This window comes from Dreissena polymorpha, chromosome 13 (assembly GCF_020536995.1).
Source record: "Dreissena polymorpha isolate Duluth1 chromosome 13, UMN_Dpol_1.0, whole genome shotgun sequence".
NCBI lineage: Eukaryota > Metazoa > Mollusca > Bivalvia > Myida > Dreissenidae > Dreissena > Dreissena polymorpha.
Window position 1 is genome coordinate 48,618,208 of NC_068367.1, and position 21,729 is coordinate 48,639,936.

General features: G+C 35.7%; 1 protein-coding gene across 3 annotated transcripts in view; it reads left to right on the forward strand.

The window, feature by feature from the left end:
- The window catches only part of LOC127856071 (receptor-type tyrosine-protein phosphatase N2-like), a 95,498-nt gene that overhangs the window by 23,043 nt on the left and 50,726 nt on the right, over positions 1-21,729 (forward strand). Inside the window, exons 1-2 of one of the 3 annotated variants that reach the window (XM_052392057.1) lie at positions 16,282-16,357; positions 18,847-19,010. In XM_052392057.1, the coding sequence (XP_052248017.1) occupies positions 18,961-19,010 (50 nt within the window). In that variant the 5' untranslated portion in view covers positions 16,282-16,357; positions 18,847-18,960. Of the gene's footprint in view, positions 1-3,943; positions 4,078-16,281; positions 16,358-18,768; positions 19,011-21,729 lie in introns of those variants that run through there. The other 2 variants (XM_052392058.1, XM_052392056.1) reach the window with 2 other exon arrangements.

Below are 21,729 nucleotides of genomic sequence, written 5' to 3' on the forward strand. Positions count from 1 at the left end.
AATTTTGGTACAACAGTGAGTCTGTAGATAGAATATGAAGGACAGAAAGTACACAGCATAAAGGCCTATGAGTTTTCAAAGCAATTAAATGTAGAATATGCTAAAAGTTTGGAGCGATCATGTATGGCAAAGAACCTTTATTAGTATTTTAGTATTAACTAATTTAGGTGTTAATGTTAATGCCGTAAGTTTATCTCTGTATCTCTGCATATTTCACGATCGCAATGAGACAATTGGTCTATTGTGATCAATAGCAAATTGTCCCCTCTAATTGGCTACAGAGACTTACTGCTTGCATATTAATGGATTTTTTGCCTCACAACCAAGACTCCTATTTTTAAGGACATTGGTTGTCTGCCCTTGTGAGTTTTGTCTTGTAGACGGTTATCATCCATTCCCCAGGCACATGTCAGCATCCTGCTTTCTATAGCAGTCTCGGACCAGAATTCTGTCTTTGAAATCTTGCATGACTGCTCCAAAGGTTACTGCACAATGGCTTCTAATGGTAGAGATTATGGATAATAGTAGTATGGAATTAAGATTAACATCCGATTCCTTTTTGATTTGATTTTTAGCTCCACTGGCCAGAGGCCAGCAGGGCTTATGTCATGGTCCTGTGTCCGTCGTGCGTGCGTCCATGCGTTAACTTTTTTTTAAACATCTTCTTCTCCTAAAGTACTGGTCCAATTCTGATGAAATTTCTCAGGAATGTTCCTTGGGTGAAACTCTTTCAAATTTGTTCAAATTATGCCCCTGGGGTCAAATTTGACCCCGCCCCGGAGGTCACTAAATTGAAAATTTGCTTATATAAGGACTATTTTGTGAAAACTTTCAAAATCTTCACGTCCATAACCATTGGGCCTAGGTTTATCTAATCGGGTATGTAGAGACATCTAATAGTCCTCTACCGAATTCCTTCAAATTATGCCCCTGGGGTCAAATTTGACCCTGCCCCGGGGGTCACAAAATTGAACATATGCTTATATAAAGCCTATTTTGTGCAAACTTTAAAAATCTTCTTGTCCATAACCATAGGGCCTAGGGCTATCAAATTCGGTATGTAGTGACATCTAATAGTTCTTTACTTAGTTTGTTCAAATGATGCCCCTGGGGTCAAATTTGACCCTGCCCCGGGGGTCACAAAAATGAACATATGCTTAATATATCCGTGGCCCGCGAAATCTCTCCGCATTTTACACTGGTAGATTCTGCCTAAGCATTTTTAAAATGAGCGATATAATTGGCTGTCGTTTCCAAATCTTCCAATTAAAATCGGTTTCATAAAATGTGTTTGGTATTTCGTATGCAAATGGCGCCGTTGTGAAGCGAAAATTAAGATTATTGAAATGACAAATATCAATCGAAATAATGACTGACATCATATAGTTTGATAGGAATAATGAAATGTGTTTGTCAACGAAAAAGACTACCTTTTAGATACAAGTAACACATATTTTGTTTAGAAATGTGCACAGTGAATTTGTGTCACGGAAACCAGTGTTTGCAAATTGGAGTTTAGTCTACTCGTGAAGTAAAACAATTTAGAAGAGGATCTTTCGAACATGGAAATAGACAAACATGATTTGATTTATATGATAGTGGATCTGTGTATAATCAGATTCATATGCATATTCTGCTTTATTATGTTTGTCACGCTGTTCAGTTAATTTAAATAGCATTGAACTAAAGATGTGAAATGCAAGATATTGAAAGGTAAACAAATTATATGTATTAATTTAACTCAGTTTAATACATCATTAACACAAGAACAACACTCAAGTGTGTTTGTTTATATTTAGTCCATTAAATATGTATATATATAACATTTTATAAAAAAAATTGTATTGTTTTGTTTGTTTTCACCAAATGGTTAGTATTATTCTTTTATGTTAACATTCTCAAAATTCTTGTTTTATTATAGGGCCTATTTTTATCAAAAAAAATTGTTGAATGACATTTTATAATTTATAAACAGGTTGCAAAAAATATTTGTTCAAGATAAACTTAACAACAAATTGTACCTTGTAATTAAGTGATTTTAATATTCAGTAGCAAAAAAGTAAGGAGAATCTAACTTAAAAAAGATGTATCTATTAAAAAAATATTCTACCAATGCCGTGAACAATCCCCTTGTTTATAACATGACTGCCGCTAAGTCTATTACTAGCAACCTATCAGAGAATAGGTCAGATACTTTATTTCAATATATATTGTAATCCTAGTATTTTTCAAAAACTAACATGACCGTAAACAAATGTCAGATGGAAAAAGTAAAGGAAAGTTAGGTCAAACTAATTGTTTGTCATGATATCTCTTTAAACCTCACGCCATATGCAAGTAGTGATGCCATGATCGCAACATCTTGATGAATTATAATTCAATTTTTTGTCTCATAAACATTTACTTTGTTTAACAAACAACTTCTACAAAGTTATCATTCCTACTGCCTTTCGGCACCTCATGAACCTGAAAAACTCGTAACTTTATGTTTCCTCAGGCAAATATCTTCTTTGTACAATAAACAATTTCTTCACCACGTTAAGAATCCTGCTACATTCACTAATGCCTCAAGAATGAAGTAAAGTTCAGGTGATCTACGTCATTAGGTATTTTGCATATGTCATTAAATATATAAGTAACAGAAACTTTGAAACCTAAAAACACTTTTTGGAATTTTGGAAAAAGATTCATGATTGAATGAAGAAATTTTCATTAATCTTGTAAAACATGCGTTGATTTGATCTTCAGCATCTAAAAATATGTGAAATAGAAAGAGCGACAATATCTTTTGGAGAGATAAATGTACCTACGTTATATATAAGCAAAGGACCTGTGCGACAATTCCCAGACTTTTTAGTCTGTTAAGTTAACACCGTAGTAACGTTTTCCATATATAAAAAATGCTCACCCTTCCCACTTTAAGCGCCCAGTGGGACGAGGGATAGAAAGAGAAAGTCACATGCTTGAGTACATTTCAACCCATGCGCATTGCACGCTTTTTTCGCATAAAAAAACAGTGGAGCGATACAGGTCCACCATGGACCTCTTGTTTTTTATTGCAATAGTACTGTTAATTTTGGTTAAATACTCATTGAGTTTGGAGCGCTTACCCCCAATTATAAATTATGTAACTTTATTTAGAATCTGGGCAGGATTTTACTTTTATTCTTTTAAGTAAACCAGTCCTCTACTTTCATTTTGAAAAGTCAATTCTCAAGAAGCTACCATCAGTCACAAAAATGGGTCACAAAGCACAATATTATTTCCGTTCCCCCGGCCAGACCAAGACTTTCTGGACATTATAGTTTGATATATATATTTGTTAGTATTACAACACTACTGTTCAAACCTGCATACTTAGATCAGTGGTTTGCCTAAAATTGCCCTAAAACCGAAGTAAGCTTATCAGTTGATAGTATTTGGTAGCCTGCAATGTTTTTAAAAAAAAAAGTCATTTGATTCAATATCTTAAAAGTGCACTTATGAAGATGATATGAAAAATTAATAATTAAAACACTGAGTCATTTCTTCATAAAAGTCAATAATTAAACCACAGCATTAGTTCTCTCAAAAGTTGATTACTAAAACACAGAGTTATTTCCTCCAAAAGTTAATAATAAAAACCCAAAGTTATTTCCCTCAAAAGTTTATATTTTTAAACACACAGTTATTTCTTCCAAAAACTTAATAAAACAAACACAGAGTTAAACCCTTAAAAGTTAATAATTAAAACATAGAGTTATTTTCCCCAAAAAGTTTATTATTTAAACACAGATATTTCCTCATAAAAGTTTATTATTAAAATGTAGAGTTATTATTTTCCCAGAAAAAATAAATAATTTAAACGCATAGTTATTTCACCATAAAAGCTGGAAATTAAAACACAGAGTTATTATCCCCCCAAAAATAATAAATAAAACCCAGAGTAATTTGCCCCTGATAGGACCTGTGTCGCCAGCGCATGCAGAGCAAGTCCTCAGAGAAACCCGAGCCTCTCCATGCAGCAACCTCACGCATGGGCAGTGTGTCTGAGGCCCAGGTACGCAGCCCATCCAGCAGGAGCAGCACCTCATCATGGTATGTTAGACGCTTGATCTGTGTCCTGTGAAATTCTTGATATGTGTCATGTGAAATGCTTGATCTGTGTCATGTGAGACGCTTGATCTGTGTCATGTGAAATGCTTGATCTGTGTCCTGTGAAATGCTTGATCTGTGTCATGTGAAATGCTTGATCTGTGTCCTGTGAAATGCTTGATCTGTGTCATGTGAGGCACTTGATATGTGTCCTGTGAAATGCTTGATCTGTGTCATGTGAGGCGCTTGATCTGTGTCATGTGAAATGCTTGATCTGTCGTTGTAAGTGTGTCATTTAGGAGCTAAACTTTTACTGCTCAGAAACACATTTTGTAGTGCCTTAAAAAATCAAATCAAATTGAAGACTTTTCTTAAAAGATTGCAATAATAAAGAGGTTCATAAGATATGATGAGAAAGGGCTAAGAACAAAATGACTTGTTTCTTTCTCTTTTGGTACCGGTATATCCTTCTATTCCTAAAAGCTTTTGTCGTTTTTAGTTCATAAAATTGACTTGTGAACTTAATTTGGTTTGTATATTCTTTCCTGTGATGATTACTGTTTCTATGTTTAAAAATGTTATTGTATGATTGTGTAGGTTAACTTTTAATACATCTATTTCAATAAAAAATATGTATACAAAAAATTACATACGTTTTCAATTTCAAGTCTTTTTTTCATATATTTAGTTTGTTTCTGACTTGTCAGTCTTTCATATTTTCTCTTTGATAAATAGATCTTGTTGATCTGCATTTTTTACCTAGTTGTTGTGTTTTCGTACCACCAATTTAGAGAAAATATGTAAAAAGATGTAAGTTGTTCGTATGTTGTTATGACAATCCTCATCCGTGTGGTCAGTGTGTACTAATTATAAGGCTCTGCACATGGTAAAAAAATCACCTTCAGAACAAAAACCACATAAGCGGGTTGGCCCTTGTTGTAAATACTATAGAGTACATGTATATAAGTAAAGAAACAAAAGGCAGTCCTATATAATGTATTTATAGTCCCCTACCGGTTTCGCCGGAGGGGACTTATGGTTTGCGCTCCGTCTGTCACACTTTTCTGGATCCTGCGATAACTTTAAAAGTTCTTAATATTTTTTAGTTCACCTGATTGCTCAGGTGAGCTTTTGTGACCGGTCTTTGTCCGTTGTATGTCCGTCCATCCATCCCTTAACATTTGCTCGTTAACACTCTAGAGGCCACATTTCTTGTCCCATCTTCATGAAACTTGGTCAGAAGCTTTGTCCTAATGAAATCTCGGCCGAGTTCGAAACTGGGTTGTGCTGGGTCAAAAACTAGGTCACTAGGTCAAAAAATTGAAAAACCTTGTAAACACTGTAGAAGGCACATTTCATGCCCAATCTTCATGTTACTTTGTCTTAAAGGTCCAGTGCCGATTTTATAACGAAAAATGCTATTTTATAAATATGCATATTCTAAAACGAGTGGTTTCATCAAGAGAAATGGAAAAAAATATTAAAATACTAAAAACGATGATCTTGTTTTCCGTAAACCGCCCGGGTATTTCCGCCACCTATTTTGGCTGTGACGTCACATGCACTCAACGCACATGACACGGAAACTTGTCCATTGTTATTACGGATCGAAGCGTGAACACTTCGCGCTTTATGTCAACATTGACACTCAATATCGTGATATGTTAATACAGTTCTTTTTATACAAGTTTTATTAAAAACGTGTGCTTTTGCTGTGTGTCTTTTGCACGACAATCGTTATTCTACTGTCTGTGTGTGTTTTTTTCGGGTGCAACAAACGTGCGGAAAGGGAAACAAGGGACTATTCGGTTTTGCCAAGGATGATGTTACTCGTAAGAAATGGATTAATTATATATTTTACGCCTGTATGTATTAACGGCTTAGTTACAAAAAATAAATTACAACCTTGCTCTTATTATTAAGAACAAATAGGTTTATCAGTGGAACAGCGAAATACAAAATGACAAATACATTTTATTTGATAAATAAACAAACTAAGCTACAGCTAAATAACCAACAAAGTATCAAAAATAACATTCTTGTTCTGATATTGAACTCAAATTAATTACTGTCTATTACACATATTATAAAAAGCCATTTTAAAATGGAATAGGAATGGCATTACTTAAAATAGTAATATTATTTACTAACATCACCCATTATGTAATATTGAAATATTCAGATAAAAATGGAAATTGAGGAGGGTTTGTGCATGGATTGTAATTATTAGTGCAATTTATTTATTTCATAAACAATAACAGCTTGGCAATCTCTGTAATGGGTATCCGAACAATCGCTCCCACAGACAATCGCTCTAACGCTAAGTTTGACAGGGCGGACGTAGGCTGTTATAATTTTGACAACACGGCCATTGTTTCATACAATTAGATGCGAAATCTTAAAACATAGTATACGCCGATCAAAGGTTAACACCTATAATTAGCCTGTTCTGTTCGGTTAACACCTATAATTAGCCGAAAATTAAATTTACTTTGTGCGTATTATCATAAATACAAGTTGAACAATATTTCAACTTCTCAAACGGTTTATATAAACAATAATAACAATGTAACGATCTCGAAGATCACTTTCATTTTTTACTCGAATGTCCAGTTTTTAATAGCCTCAGATAACAATATATACATAGACAATGATTGATTTCTAAGTTTCTTATGTTTCAAGAATTTCCATGGCTACCAGTCAAATTGACACCAGTTACCATTGTTGTGTATTAGTCCATACAGAGTGTCATGGAGTTTATGGCTATTTGGCTGATGACATGTGACTTATCTGTGGATATATCAAAGTTGATTATTTCAGACACAGCATGATTTTAGATAAGAGATTAGCCTAACGCCAATTATTTCAACAAACAATCATAAAATGCATTACTATCAGACGAGTGGTTAGCTAACCAAGGAGTGCAGCTCAATGTCATATAAAAGTCCCACTCTTACCACTTGGGCCTACACCATATGCTATTGTTTTGAGTATCATGTGATTCTAACGGAAGTTGTATTTATCTATGAATTAATATAATTGTTCACACTATAACTCTTTTATTATAACTGGAAACAATGTTTTAAATTAAAATTCATGTCATTAGAAATACTAACATTCCTTCCCATTCAGAACCGGTGCAAGTATCCGCTCTATTTGTTTATTATTTACCAGTGCTTTGTGTAACCAAGTCATATTCAACAAGCTTGTACTGTAGAATAACAATCAAAAATTTATTTTTCCCCCGACACGTGCATGAAACACAGTTATGTATTTCTAATCCGTGTTCCCAAATCTGATGGTTATCTTGAGCATTGACAAAATAAACCTCGCTGTCCGAGTCAGAATCATAAAAAACCTGACAAACTGTCGCTAAATTCTGACTCATACATGCACGGTTGAACGGAAAACTCATCATAATCTCTATTGTATTCCATTTTGCATCAATTTTTTACTAACTAAAGTTTCGAGAGATAATACATCCGTTCGAGAGATAATTCATCCAAAGCTTTATAATGCCGGTTCGTTATTGAGTGCTTGTGACGTCACTCCCGGTTTGAATGAAAATGGCGAGAACATCGGAATGTGTGAAAAATCGCGACTTTGTTCTGTTCATTCTCACTTATAACACCGTATTTGAAATGAAGTGAGGTGCGAAATAGTTTAGATATGCACTAAATTCGATAAATAGTGGTGTTTTACGGGTTTTTTAAATCGCGGCACGTGAACTTTAATGATATCTTGGTTGAGTTTAAAAGTAGTTCCGATCGGTTAAAAAAACATGGCCGCCAGTGGGCGGGGCAGTTTTTCTTATTTGACTATAGAGAAACCTTGTAAACATTCTAGAAGTCACAATTTTTGCCCAATCATCATGAAAGTTGGTCAAAACATTTGTTCAATTGATGTCTCTGACGAGTTTGAAAATGGTCCAGATTGGTGAAAAAACATGGCCGCCAGTTGGCGGGGCATTTTTCTCTATATGTCATACATGCCATAATTTTTAAGTTCCAAAGCGGGACATTCCATAAAAAATTGTCGGGACATTTGACCCAAAAGCGGGACACCTAAAACGATATATCATCCCAACTTTACTGTAGTCAGTATAGTACTAACAAAAACTCATGATACTTTTATTCAAGACATAAAACATCTGATATGAAGCATGGAATCTAAAACATAACAATAACAGTTTTATAAAATAAGACAATAGCAAACAACGAGGAAAATATTCATCTTTTTAGAGTACAAAATCTAGAACATTACGACAACAATACTCATGATATTAATTTCAATGGCAAACATTAACGCAGGGGAGGCTATCCAGTACACTGAAAGTACGGGTTACAGTAAACTATCTACCGAACAGTTACATCAGTTACACACGGATTGCGCGGCCGAACACATTTCAGAGGTAGGTTTTTGGTGGAAGCAAACCGTCTTTGTGTTTATTTTACCTCTCAACAACGCCTCAACCGTTTTTACACCAACAAAAACAAAAGCACAAGAGAAGTCTATGGCTGCTTTACTCGAATTTTTTTTCTCTAATGTTAATAATCATATTTTGTTTTCTTCTTATATACACAGATTAAACTGAATTGTGAATTGTCGGCGCTGTATTGGGGTAGCGTCAAACTGTCATGAATAACAACACGTTGTTTTTATTACAATAACACAAGACAAGATGGGCACCACTTTTACTGTTTGTTGCGATGTTTTTTTAAGCATGTATCCATGCGCAGTTTGTTACTTGTCAATTGTCGCGGCTTAATTGGAGTAGGGTCAAACTGTCATGCATAGCACCTCGTGGTTTTTAGCTTAATTGGAGTAGGGTCAAACTGTCATGCATAGCACCTTGTTGTTTTTATTACAATTACACCCAATTACACTAGACAGGATGGGTATCACTTATTGGACTGTTTGTTGCGATTTTGGTATATTGCACATTCGGATTATCCCGCTATTTATGAACTAAACATTGAATGTAAAAGACTCATTAATTACGTAGAGTTAATTTTACAAAACAATTGTTTTGTAAACCGTTTCAAACAAATACAAAAATAAACACATTTTCAACATTTATTTCATTATAATACAACTATCGATAGTAATAAGCGACCACTATCTTGAAGACCACCATGGTGTGAATGCCTGATAAAATCAATAATTAGCCGATAAATCGCTGACAAGGTGTCATAAATAACACTGGTACACACGATAAGTAGAATCGGATTGTTAATTGGGGGCAATAAAGGGATTAGCGGGGGTAGGTGTTAGCGAAACAGAGCTTCAATAGCGAATTTTATTGGGAACCTATAGACCTTACATCGTTTTTTACGAATGTCGGGACAAATCGTCTCATATCGGGACGGCGGGACAAAGGGCCCAAAAGCGGGACTGTCCCGCCGAGATCGGGACGTATGGCATGTATGCTATATGTATATAGTGGCAGTTTTCCCTATTTGGCTTTAGAGAAACCTTGTAAAAACTCTAGAAGTCACAATTTTTGCCCAATCATCATGAAAGGTGGTTAAAACATTGGTTTTATTGATATCTCGGACGAGTTTGAAAATGGTCGGGATCGGTGAAAAAACATGGCTGCCAGTGGGCGGGGCATTTTTCTCTATATGTATATAGTGAAAACATGAACACAGTAGAAGTTACATTTTTGGCCCAATTTTCATGAAATTCGCTCAGAACATTTGTTTCCTTGATACAAGAGTTTGAGTTCAAAAATGGTTCCGGTCAGTTGAATAACATGGCTGCTGGGAGGGGGGCAAATTTCTCATTATGCCCCCCCCCCCCTTTCGAAGAAGAGGGGGTATATTGTTTTGCTTATGTCGGTCCGTCCTTCCACCAGATGGTTTCTGGATGATAACTCAAGAGAGCTTATGCCAAGGATCATTAAACTTCATAGGTACCTTGATCATGACTCGCAGATGACCCCTATTGATTTTCAGGTCACTAGGTCAAAGGTCAAGGTCACGATGACCCGAAATAGTTAAATGGTTTCCGGATGATAACTCAAGAACACTTATGCCAAGGATCATGAAACTTCATAGATACATTGATCATGATTTGCAGATAACCCCTATTGATTTTCAGGTCACTAGGTCAAAGGTCAAGGTCACGATGACCCGAAATAGTAAAATGGTTTCCGGATGATAACTCAAGAACACTTTCGCCTAGGATCATGAAGCTTCATAGGTACATGGATCATAACTCGTAGATGACCCCTATTGATTTTCAGGTCACTAGGTCAAAGGTCAAGGTCATGATGACCCGAAATAGTAAAATGGTTTTCGGATGATAACTCAAGAACGCTTATGCCAAGGATCATGAAACTTCATAGGTACATTGATCATGACTCGAAGATGACCCCTATTGATTTTCGGGTCACTAGGTCAAAGGTCAAGGTCACAGTGACCCAAAATAGTAAAATGGTTTCCAGATGATAACTCAAGAACGCTTTTGCCTAGGATCATGAAACTTCATAGGTACATTGATCATGACTCGAAGATGACCCCTATTGATTTTCAGGTCTCTAGGTCAAAGGTCAAGGACACGGTGACCTGAAATAGTAAAATGGTTTCTGGATGATAACTCAAGAACGCTTATGGCTAGGTTCATGAAACTTCATAGGTATATTGATCATGACTTGCAGATGACCCCTATTGATTATCAGGTCACTACGTCAAAGGTCAAGGTCACAGTGCCAAAAAACGTATTCACACAATGGCTGTTAAGGTTAAGGTGACTCAACTTAGAAAAATGGTTTCCGGATGATAACTCAAGAATGCTTACGCCTAGGATCATGAAAATTCATAGGTACGTTGATCATGACTCACAGATGAAATAATGATGAAACTTGACCTGGATGTTTGTCTGGACAATATCTAGGTTAAGTTTGTATTTGGTAAAGATTGAATGAACCGACTCCTCTCAGGTGAGCGAACTAGGGCCATGTTGGCCCTCTTGTTAATGAAACTTGGAACATGGATAGATGGCAATATGGACATTATGCACATCATTTCATTTTGTTCCTACGTAAAATAGTCTGGTTGTTATGGCAACAAATAGACTAGAAATACTGCTGAAAATGGTGGTTTTCTGGATCCTACGCTCACTTTAAAAGTTCTTAATATTTTTTCATGAAACTTGGACCATGGATAGATAGCAATATGGACATTATGCACGTCATTTCATTTTGTTCCTACGTCAAAAATTCTGGTTGGTATGGCAACAAATAAAACAATATTCTGACAATGGTGGAATTTTTGACAATGGTGGAGCCGGTACAGGAATTTTATTGCTTGGCAATAGTCTTGTTTTTTTTAGGTTTAAAAGATAATCGTTTTTTTATTAGCCATTGTCATGAGGTGAACCTATTATCAGAGGGCCAGATAAGATGCGTATTTGCGTAAAATACGCATGAAGAAAAAGAAAATACGCATGACTTATAATTTTGTTGAGTAAAAAAACTCCTGGCTGAATTCGGATTACGCAACGTGTGCAATTTCGATGCGTATTAGCAGTTTATACATGCATATAAATTAATGTAGACATCACTGGTTCCTGTCATTGTGTCCACACCTGTAAAAACGTAGTGACATGACCATCTATGTATAGAATGTGGTTCCCGACCTGATTTACTCCTCAATCAGAACGGTATCATTTCATTTTGACCCACGATAAAGGCCGATGTTGACACAACGGGCTCCCCACTGCATTGTTGAGAATCGATATACGCTTATGGTGAAAACATTTGACATCACATTCGACAAAACCCGAATCACCCAACTTCAAGCATTTAACTTTTGCTATCAGTTCATCTCATGTGTGGCACTATGGAAAACCCCTTATCCTTCAAGCACTTTTTAAATGGCAGCCAAAATACACATATTAGAAACAAGTTTTGTGGGCCAAGCTTGGAAGATTTTGATCGTGGCTGTACAGTGTATGCTAAACAGTGGCTTGCCAAATCAAGACAGAAAAAATAGATTAATGGCTGCTTATAGGCCAAGGGCAAAAAAACTTGGAATAACTGTTAAATAAAACAAAATGATTGCTTTATTGTGTAAAAGACTGCTTGTTATAGCGAGTTAACACTACATGTACAATTTATTATTAATTCTGATTCTTTGGGCATAAATGCTCCTTAAAATTAACGGATTTTGATTTTTACTCATCAATTAAAAAAATAATGAGTGAAATACCCCTCGGCTGAAAAAATTATCTGGAGCTCTAACTATTATTTTCCTAAATTAGGTCATAGAAGGATCAGAGTTTTTTTTTGGTCACCAACATTTTATTTATGTTTTTTTCAGAACATTGAAAGTATTCTCAGAATTTCAGCTTTCATATTCTTGACAAAAATAAACCAATGAAATAAGAAGCATATGATTGGCGTTAAATTTATTTGATGAAAGAGATGACTTATTAAATTATAAAACTGATAAATTGAAAGCAACTTCTGTCATGTTTCAAGATATTTTTTCCGTGATATTTGCACACGAACCATGTTTTCCATAGCAGCCAAGAAACATTCAATAAGCCTTAAGAAATCAAACAATGGAATAAAAAACATTAATGCAAGGTATACAGCATCTGCCATACAGAATATGTTTGACATTTATCTAATAAAGAATGATTTTAGAACGCAATTCAGCACATCATGTCTTGCTTGTATTGCTGTCAAAAAAAGTGTTTTTCAGACATGATGCGCCATGTTTTTGTGACAGACTACATATGCCGATAACACTCAATATTGCACATGTTTGTTGCATGCTTGTGAGCAGTTCGGGAGAAGTTGTCATATCGAATAGCCTAGAAGTGGGCACAATGACATGTAACTGTCAAATAGGTTTTTGGTTTATGATTTTCATGTAAAGCAAGTCAACATATTAATCAATTGTTTTATGGATTTTGGCCCCTAAAAATGGGAACAAGTGAGCTCAGAATAAAAAATATTTTTTCAATATGAATTGAATATTGTTGGCAAATCCATGCGCCCTTTTGACATTACAACAATTTTAGAAAGATTTTCTTGTCATACGTTATAGCCCCTATGTGGAATAAATCTGAGTTTTTTTGTAACATTATGATTTAGAGCAGCAAGAAGAACAATGTCTTTTCTTTTTTTTTTAAATATAACCACAGCTTATTTCTGTCATGTTGTATCTTTAATTGGACTTTGACCAAAAATTAAGGGTCTTTGTCATAAACAGGAATACTGAACCAGCATGAACAATCGATCTCTCCTGTAAAAATATTGGCTGAGTGGCAAAGTGGACACTGCATGCGCGATAATAGCTGTTTTTCTTTTTAGCACATTGCGTTTTTTTGGTGTGGTTAATCTTTATTATTTATAATTTTTTAATTGATTTTTACGCCCCCCTTGGAAGAAGAGGGGGTATATTGTTTTGCTAATGTCGGTCGGTCGGTCGGTCCGCGAGTCGGTCCGTCCACCAGATGGTTTCCGGATGATAACTCAAGAACGCTTACGCATAGGATCATGAAACTTCATAGGTACATTGATCATGACTCGCAGATGACCCCTATTGATTTTCAGGTCACTAGGTCAAAGGTCAAGGTCACAGTGACTCGAACCAGTTAAATGGTTTCCGGATGATAACTCAAGAACGCTTGGGCCTAGGATCATGAAACTTCATAGGTACATTGATCATGACTCGCAGATGACCCCTATTGATTTTCAGGTCACTAGGTCAAATGTCAAGGTCACGGTGACTAACTAGTAAAATGATTTCCGGATGATAACTCAAGAACGCTTACGCCTAGGATCATGAAACTTCATAGGTACATTGATTATGACTCGCAGGGGTCATTGATTTTCAGGTCACTAGGTAGAAGGTCACGGTGATTCGAACCAGTAAAATGGTTTCTGGATGATAACTCAAGAACGCTTACGCCTAGGATCATGAAACTTCATAGGTACATTGATCATGACTCGCAGATGACCCATGTTGATTTTCAGGTCACTAGGTCAAAGGTCAAGGTCATGGTGACTCGAACCAGTAAAATGTTTTCCGGATGATTACTCAAGAACGCTTACGCCTAGGATCATTAAACTTCATAGGTACATTGATCATGACTCGCAGATGACCCCTATTGATTTTCAGGTCACTAGGTCAAAGGTCAAGGTAACAGTGACTAAATAGTAAAATGGTTTCCTGATGATAACTCCAGAATGCTTACGTCTAGGATCATGAAAATTCATAGGTTCATTGATCACGACTGGCAGATGACCCCTATTAATTTTCAGGTCACTAGGTCAAAGGTCAAGGTCACAGTGACTCAAAACAATAAAATGGTTTCCTGATGATAAATCAAGAATAATTAGGCCTAGGATAATGAAACTTCATAGGTACATTGATCATGACTGGCAGATGACCTCTATTGATTTTCAGGTCACTAGGTCAAAGGTCAAGGTCACAGTGACAGAAAACGGATTCACACAATGGCTTCCACTACAACTGACAGCCCATATGGGGGGGCATGCATGTTTTACAAACAGCCCTTGTGTATTTTTATATTGGATTATCAGATGTATATGCATATAAGAAAAGACTTTTACTCAGTTTTGTATCCAGTAGGGATAAATATAAATTTACACAGAACAAGTTCCACTCTTTCCTGATATATTTCGCCTAAATACGCTTTTTCAAAGTTTGTTTTAACAAATTAACTACATTTTCTTTCTATTTCTCAACACAAACAAGTATATAATGACGTCAAAAAACCTTTATTGTCATCTCAATATTTTTATTTTTCACATATGTTTGTCAACTCGTTTAATAGTTTTCACGATTTATATCATCTCATGTTTTTGATTTAGTTTGTCATTTCATCAGATCACTAAGTAAGTCATTTTATTGATAACAAAAAAGTTCTTCACTAAGTTTGAAATGCCTTGTGTAGAATGTAGTCAAATGCCTTGCTCAGAATGTAGTCAAATGCCTTGCTCATAATGTAGTCAAATGCCTTGCTCAGAATGTAGTCAAATGCCTTGCTCAGAATGTAGTCAAATGCCTTGTGTAGAATGTAGTCAAATGCCTTGCTCAGAATGTAGTCAAATGCCTTGCTCAGAATGTAGTCAAATGCCTTGTGTAGAATGTAGTCAAATGCCTTGCTCAGAATGTAGTCAAATGCCTTGCTCAGAATGTAGTCAAATGCCTTGCTCAGAATGTAGTCAAATGCCTTGTGTAGAATGTAGTCAAATGCCTTGCTCAGAATGTAGTCAAATGCCTTGCTCAGAATGTAGTCAAATGCCTTGTGTAGAATGTAGTTAAATGCCTTGCTCAGAATGTAGTCAAATGCCTTGCTCAGAATGTAGTCAAATGCCTTGCTCAGAATGTAGTCAAATGCCTTGTGTAGAATGTAGTCAAATGCCTTGCTCAGAATGTAGTCAAATGCCTTGCTCAGAATGTAGTCAAATGCCTTGCTCAGAATGTAGTCAAATGCCTTGCTCAGAATGTAGTCAAATGCCTTGCTCAGAATGTAGTCAAATGCCTTGCTCAGAATGTAGTCAAATGCCTTGCTCAGAATGTAGTCAAATGCCTTGTGTAGAATGTAGTCAAATGCCTTGCTCAGAATGTAGTAATGCCTTGCTCAGAATGTAGTCAAATGATCACACATAAAATTTTATATCAAAATCTCAACTTATAATTGAGGTATTCAAATTTGAAAAGTTTTGTGTTAGAAAAGTCTCCAACAGTATTAATCAATTATTTATAAATCCTATTTAAGAATATAACTTTATCTAGTGTTTATCAAGCTAAATCATTGACAATGAAAATGTTCTGGTCGCCATATTATTTTCTCCCTGACGTGTTTTCATGCAATTATCATGTGATAACCATGTGAGGTCTAGTGCTAATCATTTATAACGGAATCTGTTCAAATATGGTGTTGGGGACTAATGCTCAGTGGAAATGAATTTCCAACAGAGATTATCTTACACAGACAGTTTTCTTGGTTTCAATATCAATGTGTGCTTGCAAAACTAAAGTATCTACTCTAGAAACGCTATGCAGATGCAACTATTTAACGCTCAACTCTCCAAAAGTTATTTTCTTAGATGGTAGTGTTTTTCCACTTTTTGTTTCAAATGTCAGGGGGGGTGTGGGCCGAGGGCTGTAAGGCAAGTAGAGAATTGCTTGAGTACTGGTCTTCAGAGGTTTACAACAACTGTCGCAATTGTTATTCGCACGTAAATTTGTCTCGATAAACACAGGGAAATCGCTTTGTGGATGGTTTGTGTGACAATGTATATGTTCAAGAAAATTTGCAGATCTCAGGGATTTTGAGTTTCTTTTCTGCTGGTTTAGACATTGAGTGCTTTACAGTGAACATGTTAAATTCAAAGATATAGATTAAACGAAATGTGATGTTTTCATGGATTTTTGTATAAGAGATTTGAATTTTAGATCAAATGTGACATTTTCATGGATTTTTGTATAAGAGATTTGAATTTTAGATCACTGTTTGTTTTTTATAAGGGTTTGAAAATTGTCAATTACTTTGGCATGAAAATAGTGGAAATCCAATTTCTATTTGATAACTAAATTAAAATAATTTTCAGAAGCCAAGCTGCAATTAAGGGTGTTGGTGAAAAATGTGATGATATCTCGCTTATAATTTGATCAACTGCTCTGTGCATTTAGTAACAAATTCTCCAAGGAGTTGTGTAGTAACATTAATTCAATTTATTTCGGTTTAAGTAAAAAACTGTATCTGAAAAGATACATTCAGCATTCCAATTTTCGAAATCAATTAACATCCACATCAAGGGGACTTCAGCCACATATTGGTGTGAATCAGCCTTCTCAATGTGTTAGAAGGGAAGCTGCTTTATCTAATCAAGAACTATCATGCAGATAGAATATTTTGCAATCCATACATAAATTGCTCCCAGGGAGGAAAATCCACATTATTTCGGTGTTTTAATGGCATTCTATGCTGTCACCAAAGTATTGGCTCCTGAATATGTGATTTTTATGTGAAGTTCAACAAGGGAAAATTTACTGTTTGTAGATGTGCTTAACTATGAGCAGTTATTCTTTATTGTCTACTATTGGCAGTGATGCTTTGCTATATTTACTTTCTTGCAGCTATGCTTTTAACACAACCTTTCTTTACAACTATGTTTTGCCTATGACAGATAATGTGTTTTACTGCAGCTACTTTGCTATCTACCATTGGTTAAAATATTTACAATGGACATTTATTATGCCCCCCTTCGAAGAAGAGGGGGTATATTGCTTTGCACATGTCGGTCTGTCGGTCGGTCTGTCGGTTGGTCCGTCCACCAGGTGGTTTTCGGATGATAACTCAAGAACGCTTGGGCCTAGGATCATGAAACTTCATAGGTACATTGATCATGACTTGCAGATGACCCCTATTGATTTTGAGGTCACTAGGTCAAAGGTCAAGGTCACGGTGACCCGAAATAGTAAAATGGTTTCCAGATGATAACTCAAGAACGCTTAGGCCTAGGATCATGAAACTTGATAGGTAGATTGATCATGACTCGCAGATGACCCCTATTGATTTTCAGGTCACTAGGTCAAAAGTCAAGGTCACAGTGACCCGAAATAGTAAAATGGTTTCTGGATGATAACTCAAGAACGCTTAGGCCTAGGATCATGAAACTTTATAGGTAGATTGATCATGACTCGCAGATAACCCCTATTGATTTTCAGGTCACTAGGTCAAAGGTCAAGGTCACTGTGACCTGAAATAGTAAAATGGTTTCCGGATGATAACTCAAGAACGCTTATGCCTAGGATCATGAAACTTCATAGGTACATTGATCATGACTCACAGATGACCCCTATTGATTTTCAGGTCACTAGGTCAAAGGTCAATGTCACGGTGACCCGAAATAGTAAAATGGTTTCCGGAAGATAACTCAAGAAGGCTTATGCCTAGGATCATGAAACTTGATAGGTAGATTGATCATGACTCGCAGTTGACCCCTATTGATTTTCAGGTCACTAGGTCAAAGGTTAAGGTCACGGTGACCTGAAATAGTAAAATGGATTCCGGATGATAACTCAAGAACGCTTATGGCTAGGATCATGAAACTTCATAGGTACATTGATCATGACTGGCAGATGACCCCTATTGATTTTCAGGTCACTAGGTCAAAGGTCAAGGTCACAGTGACAAAAAACATATTGACACAATGGCTGTCACTACAATGGAGAGCCCATAAGGGGGGCATGCATGTTTTACCAAGAGCCCTTGTTCTTTACTATTTTCTCATGCATATATTCTTTACTATGTGCACTTATTCTTTACTAGCTACTTAGGCACTTATTCTTTACTGTCAATTAGCGGCCTATATTCTTTACTATGGGCATTATTCTTTCCTAGCTACTAAGGCATATATTCTTTACTATGGTCACTTATACTTTACTATATTCTTAAGCATATATTTTTTGCTATTGACACATATTCTTTACAATCTACTAGTGGCATATACTCTATGCTATGGTCACTTATTCTTTAATATCTACTAGCAGCATATATTCTCTACTATGGGCATTTATTCTCTACTTTTTGCCTTTGGTAGCTGTGCTTTACTTTTAATCGGATGCAAAGCTTAAATGGACTATGGTGTACTATAAAAAAAAACATATTTTACATGTTAACACATTTTAGGTTGTTGTTGTTTCCTTATATTTAATGATGCTCTGACAAAAAGTATTGTGTGCCTGAATGTTTACAACTATATTTATTATATGCTGGAAGACATCTTGCTTATTCCCATACAACTGTGTTCAAAGATATTATATTTAATAAGGATGAGCAAACAAAGTGAAAATCCTATAGTGAAATCTGGAAGAGCATAGATCTAAGGTCTCTATGAAGTCATGTGTGAGGAAGGTGATCACGTTTGTCTACAGACTGGACAGGTTTGTAGTCGACCAACGTCTCACACCTTCTCCTCCCCACAGCCTCTCTCCCTGCCCATCTATCGTTTATGGGATTTCAAATAATATGAGAAAAACAGGGCAGATGCATGTGCTTAAGTATAATACCAGATTAGCCTGTGCAGTCGGCTTTTCCACTTGTGTAAGTATCATACCAGATTAGCCTGTGCAGTCAGCGTAGGCTAAGCCCGGATTATACTGTCCGCTTTTATGGAATTTTGTGTGTAGAACGTATCTCTTTATCAAACATCCACTTAAAGTGGAAAGTGATGTCCCAAATTTGCTTACTCACATGCTAAACTTTGAAGATTTTTTACACCTCTGCTTTAAGCACTGTTTTCCCAGAGATCAGGCCATGTAATATTTATGTCTAAACACATTGTACCACCTCTGCTCCAAGTTCAATATTTTTTATCGATTTTGTGCCAAACTTCATGTGAATGTTTTTCTAATAAATATATTTCAACATTATTCAAACTTTACCTAGGAATTGATGAGAAAATAGCAATTATATAAACCATATCTGCTTTAAACTAACTGCATTTTGTGGACGTCCTAATGTATCTTATTAAGGCAACTCATTTTGGGTGTTCAGGGTTTAAATTGTAGGTTTTTAATGTTTTTAATTCAAATAGATAATACGTAATATTGCAAAATATTTTATGTAAAATTAAATCAAATCATGCATTTGCTGTTTTTGCTTTTGCTGCAGGTGAAAAAAACACATATGGTCATTAAGCCCTTAATGAAGTCCCACATATCACCCAAGACACCTGCTTAATAGGTCTCCAGATTTCTGATCCAATTAAAGAGATGTTTATTTCCCCCCAAAAGTGTTTCCACCAGAAATGGGCTTCTTCAAGTCCAATGATTCTGCACAGCCCTGCATGGTAAATTGGTCTCCAGGGGGAAATATGTTTAGATTGTTGTAAAAACTATTTCTTTTGGGAAAATGGTGATACCTTGTATATTGGAGTTTTATGGGGACTATCTGTGAACCTGCTCTAATTACAAATGCTTTAGGAATCAATAGGACTTTGTATGGGAACTTTTTAGATGGTGAAATCATAACATAAAATGAGGGTTTTTATATTTATAGATAAGGTGACATAAGTTACAAATAAACTAAAAATAGAAATAACATCATCATTATCCTTAATAAATAAACAAAAAATTAAAGACACAATTATTGTTTTCATATACTATATTATAAGAAGTCAGATGATGCGCTTAAAGTAATTTTTTAAAATTACAAAGAAAAAAAAAAAGCAACATATGGGCTGTGCTCTTTGAAAAGGGGGTTTAATGCATATGCATAAAGTGTCTTCCCCGATAAGCCTGTGCAGTGTGCACAGGCTAATCGGGGACGCCTAAACTGGATTTTTGCTAAGTCTGGATGATCTTTAAAAGAAAAGTACAATAAAAGCGGAAAGTGTCATCCCCAATTTGCCTGTGCAGACTGCACAGGCTAATCTGGGACGACACTTTATGTACATGCATTAAACCCCCTTTTCACAGAGCACAGTCCTTTTTTTCTTGCCCATTAAGTTAAAAAGAAAGTTATTACAAGCTAATCAGCAAGTGTGGACTTTCTCGTTTGAAAGAAAATCTGATTACGCACGAAAATTCCCAACGGCAAACAATGTCACTTAAAATTATGTTACCCCGCGTTCTTCGAATGTGATATCATGAATATTCAAATTTGATTTCCATTCAGAGACCGTGCATCCCATCTTTACATTGATTCATTGTTATTCGCTTTTTTGATTGTTTTGTTTCGTCCATTTTTTCACATCATGAAAATAACATTTAATGCTTTGCAGTTTATGAAATGTTTCAGATCGTCATAATAGAGTGTTTGAACACACATTCATAACCTTGTAGTAATGAGGAGTAGTTGTCACACTTCCAATTGTGTTATTCTGTAATCTGTAGCAGTTGCGGTCTTGAAAAGTTCGTTAATGAAGTATTTCATGTCGGGCTTTATCGATTAAGATTTTCAATAATGTGACTGGCGACAGAGTATTTGTGATTGTATCCGAGGCAATCTTTGACATTTAATGGAATTTCATGTGTCCATGATAAAAATGTGGCTGAGACTTGTGACAGCAGATGCTAGATTTAGTCCTGATACGGTTTCAATTCATGCAGAACATTTGCATATTGAGCTAACGTCTTGTAATCTTAATTCTGAGAATCAAGATAATTATTCCTTGGTTTCTAATGAAAGTATTGCACAAAATTGCCATTTCAGGACAGGAATGGTTGGTTAAGAAATACAAAAAATGAAAAAACAGAATTAAAAAAAAGTTGTTTTTAAGTTGTTTATGTAAACCACTCTTCTTAAAATGAATGAATTATAGTCAAGCTTTATGTACAGTGTCTTAACAGATTAGCCTAACATATTAGCCTAAACTGACTGACAGATAAGCCTAAACTGACTGAGAGATTAGCCTTAACTGACTGACAGATTAGCCTAAACTGACTGAGAGATTAGCCTAAACTGACTGAGAGATTAGCCTAAACTGACTGACAGATTAGCCTATACTGACTGAGAGATTAGCCTAAACTGACTGAGAGATTAGCCTAAACTGACTGAGAGATTAGCCTATACTGACTGACAGATTAGCCTAAACTGACTGAGAGATTAGCCTTAACTGACTGACAGATTAGCCTATACTGACTGAGAGATTAGCCTAAA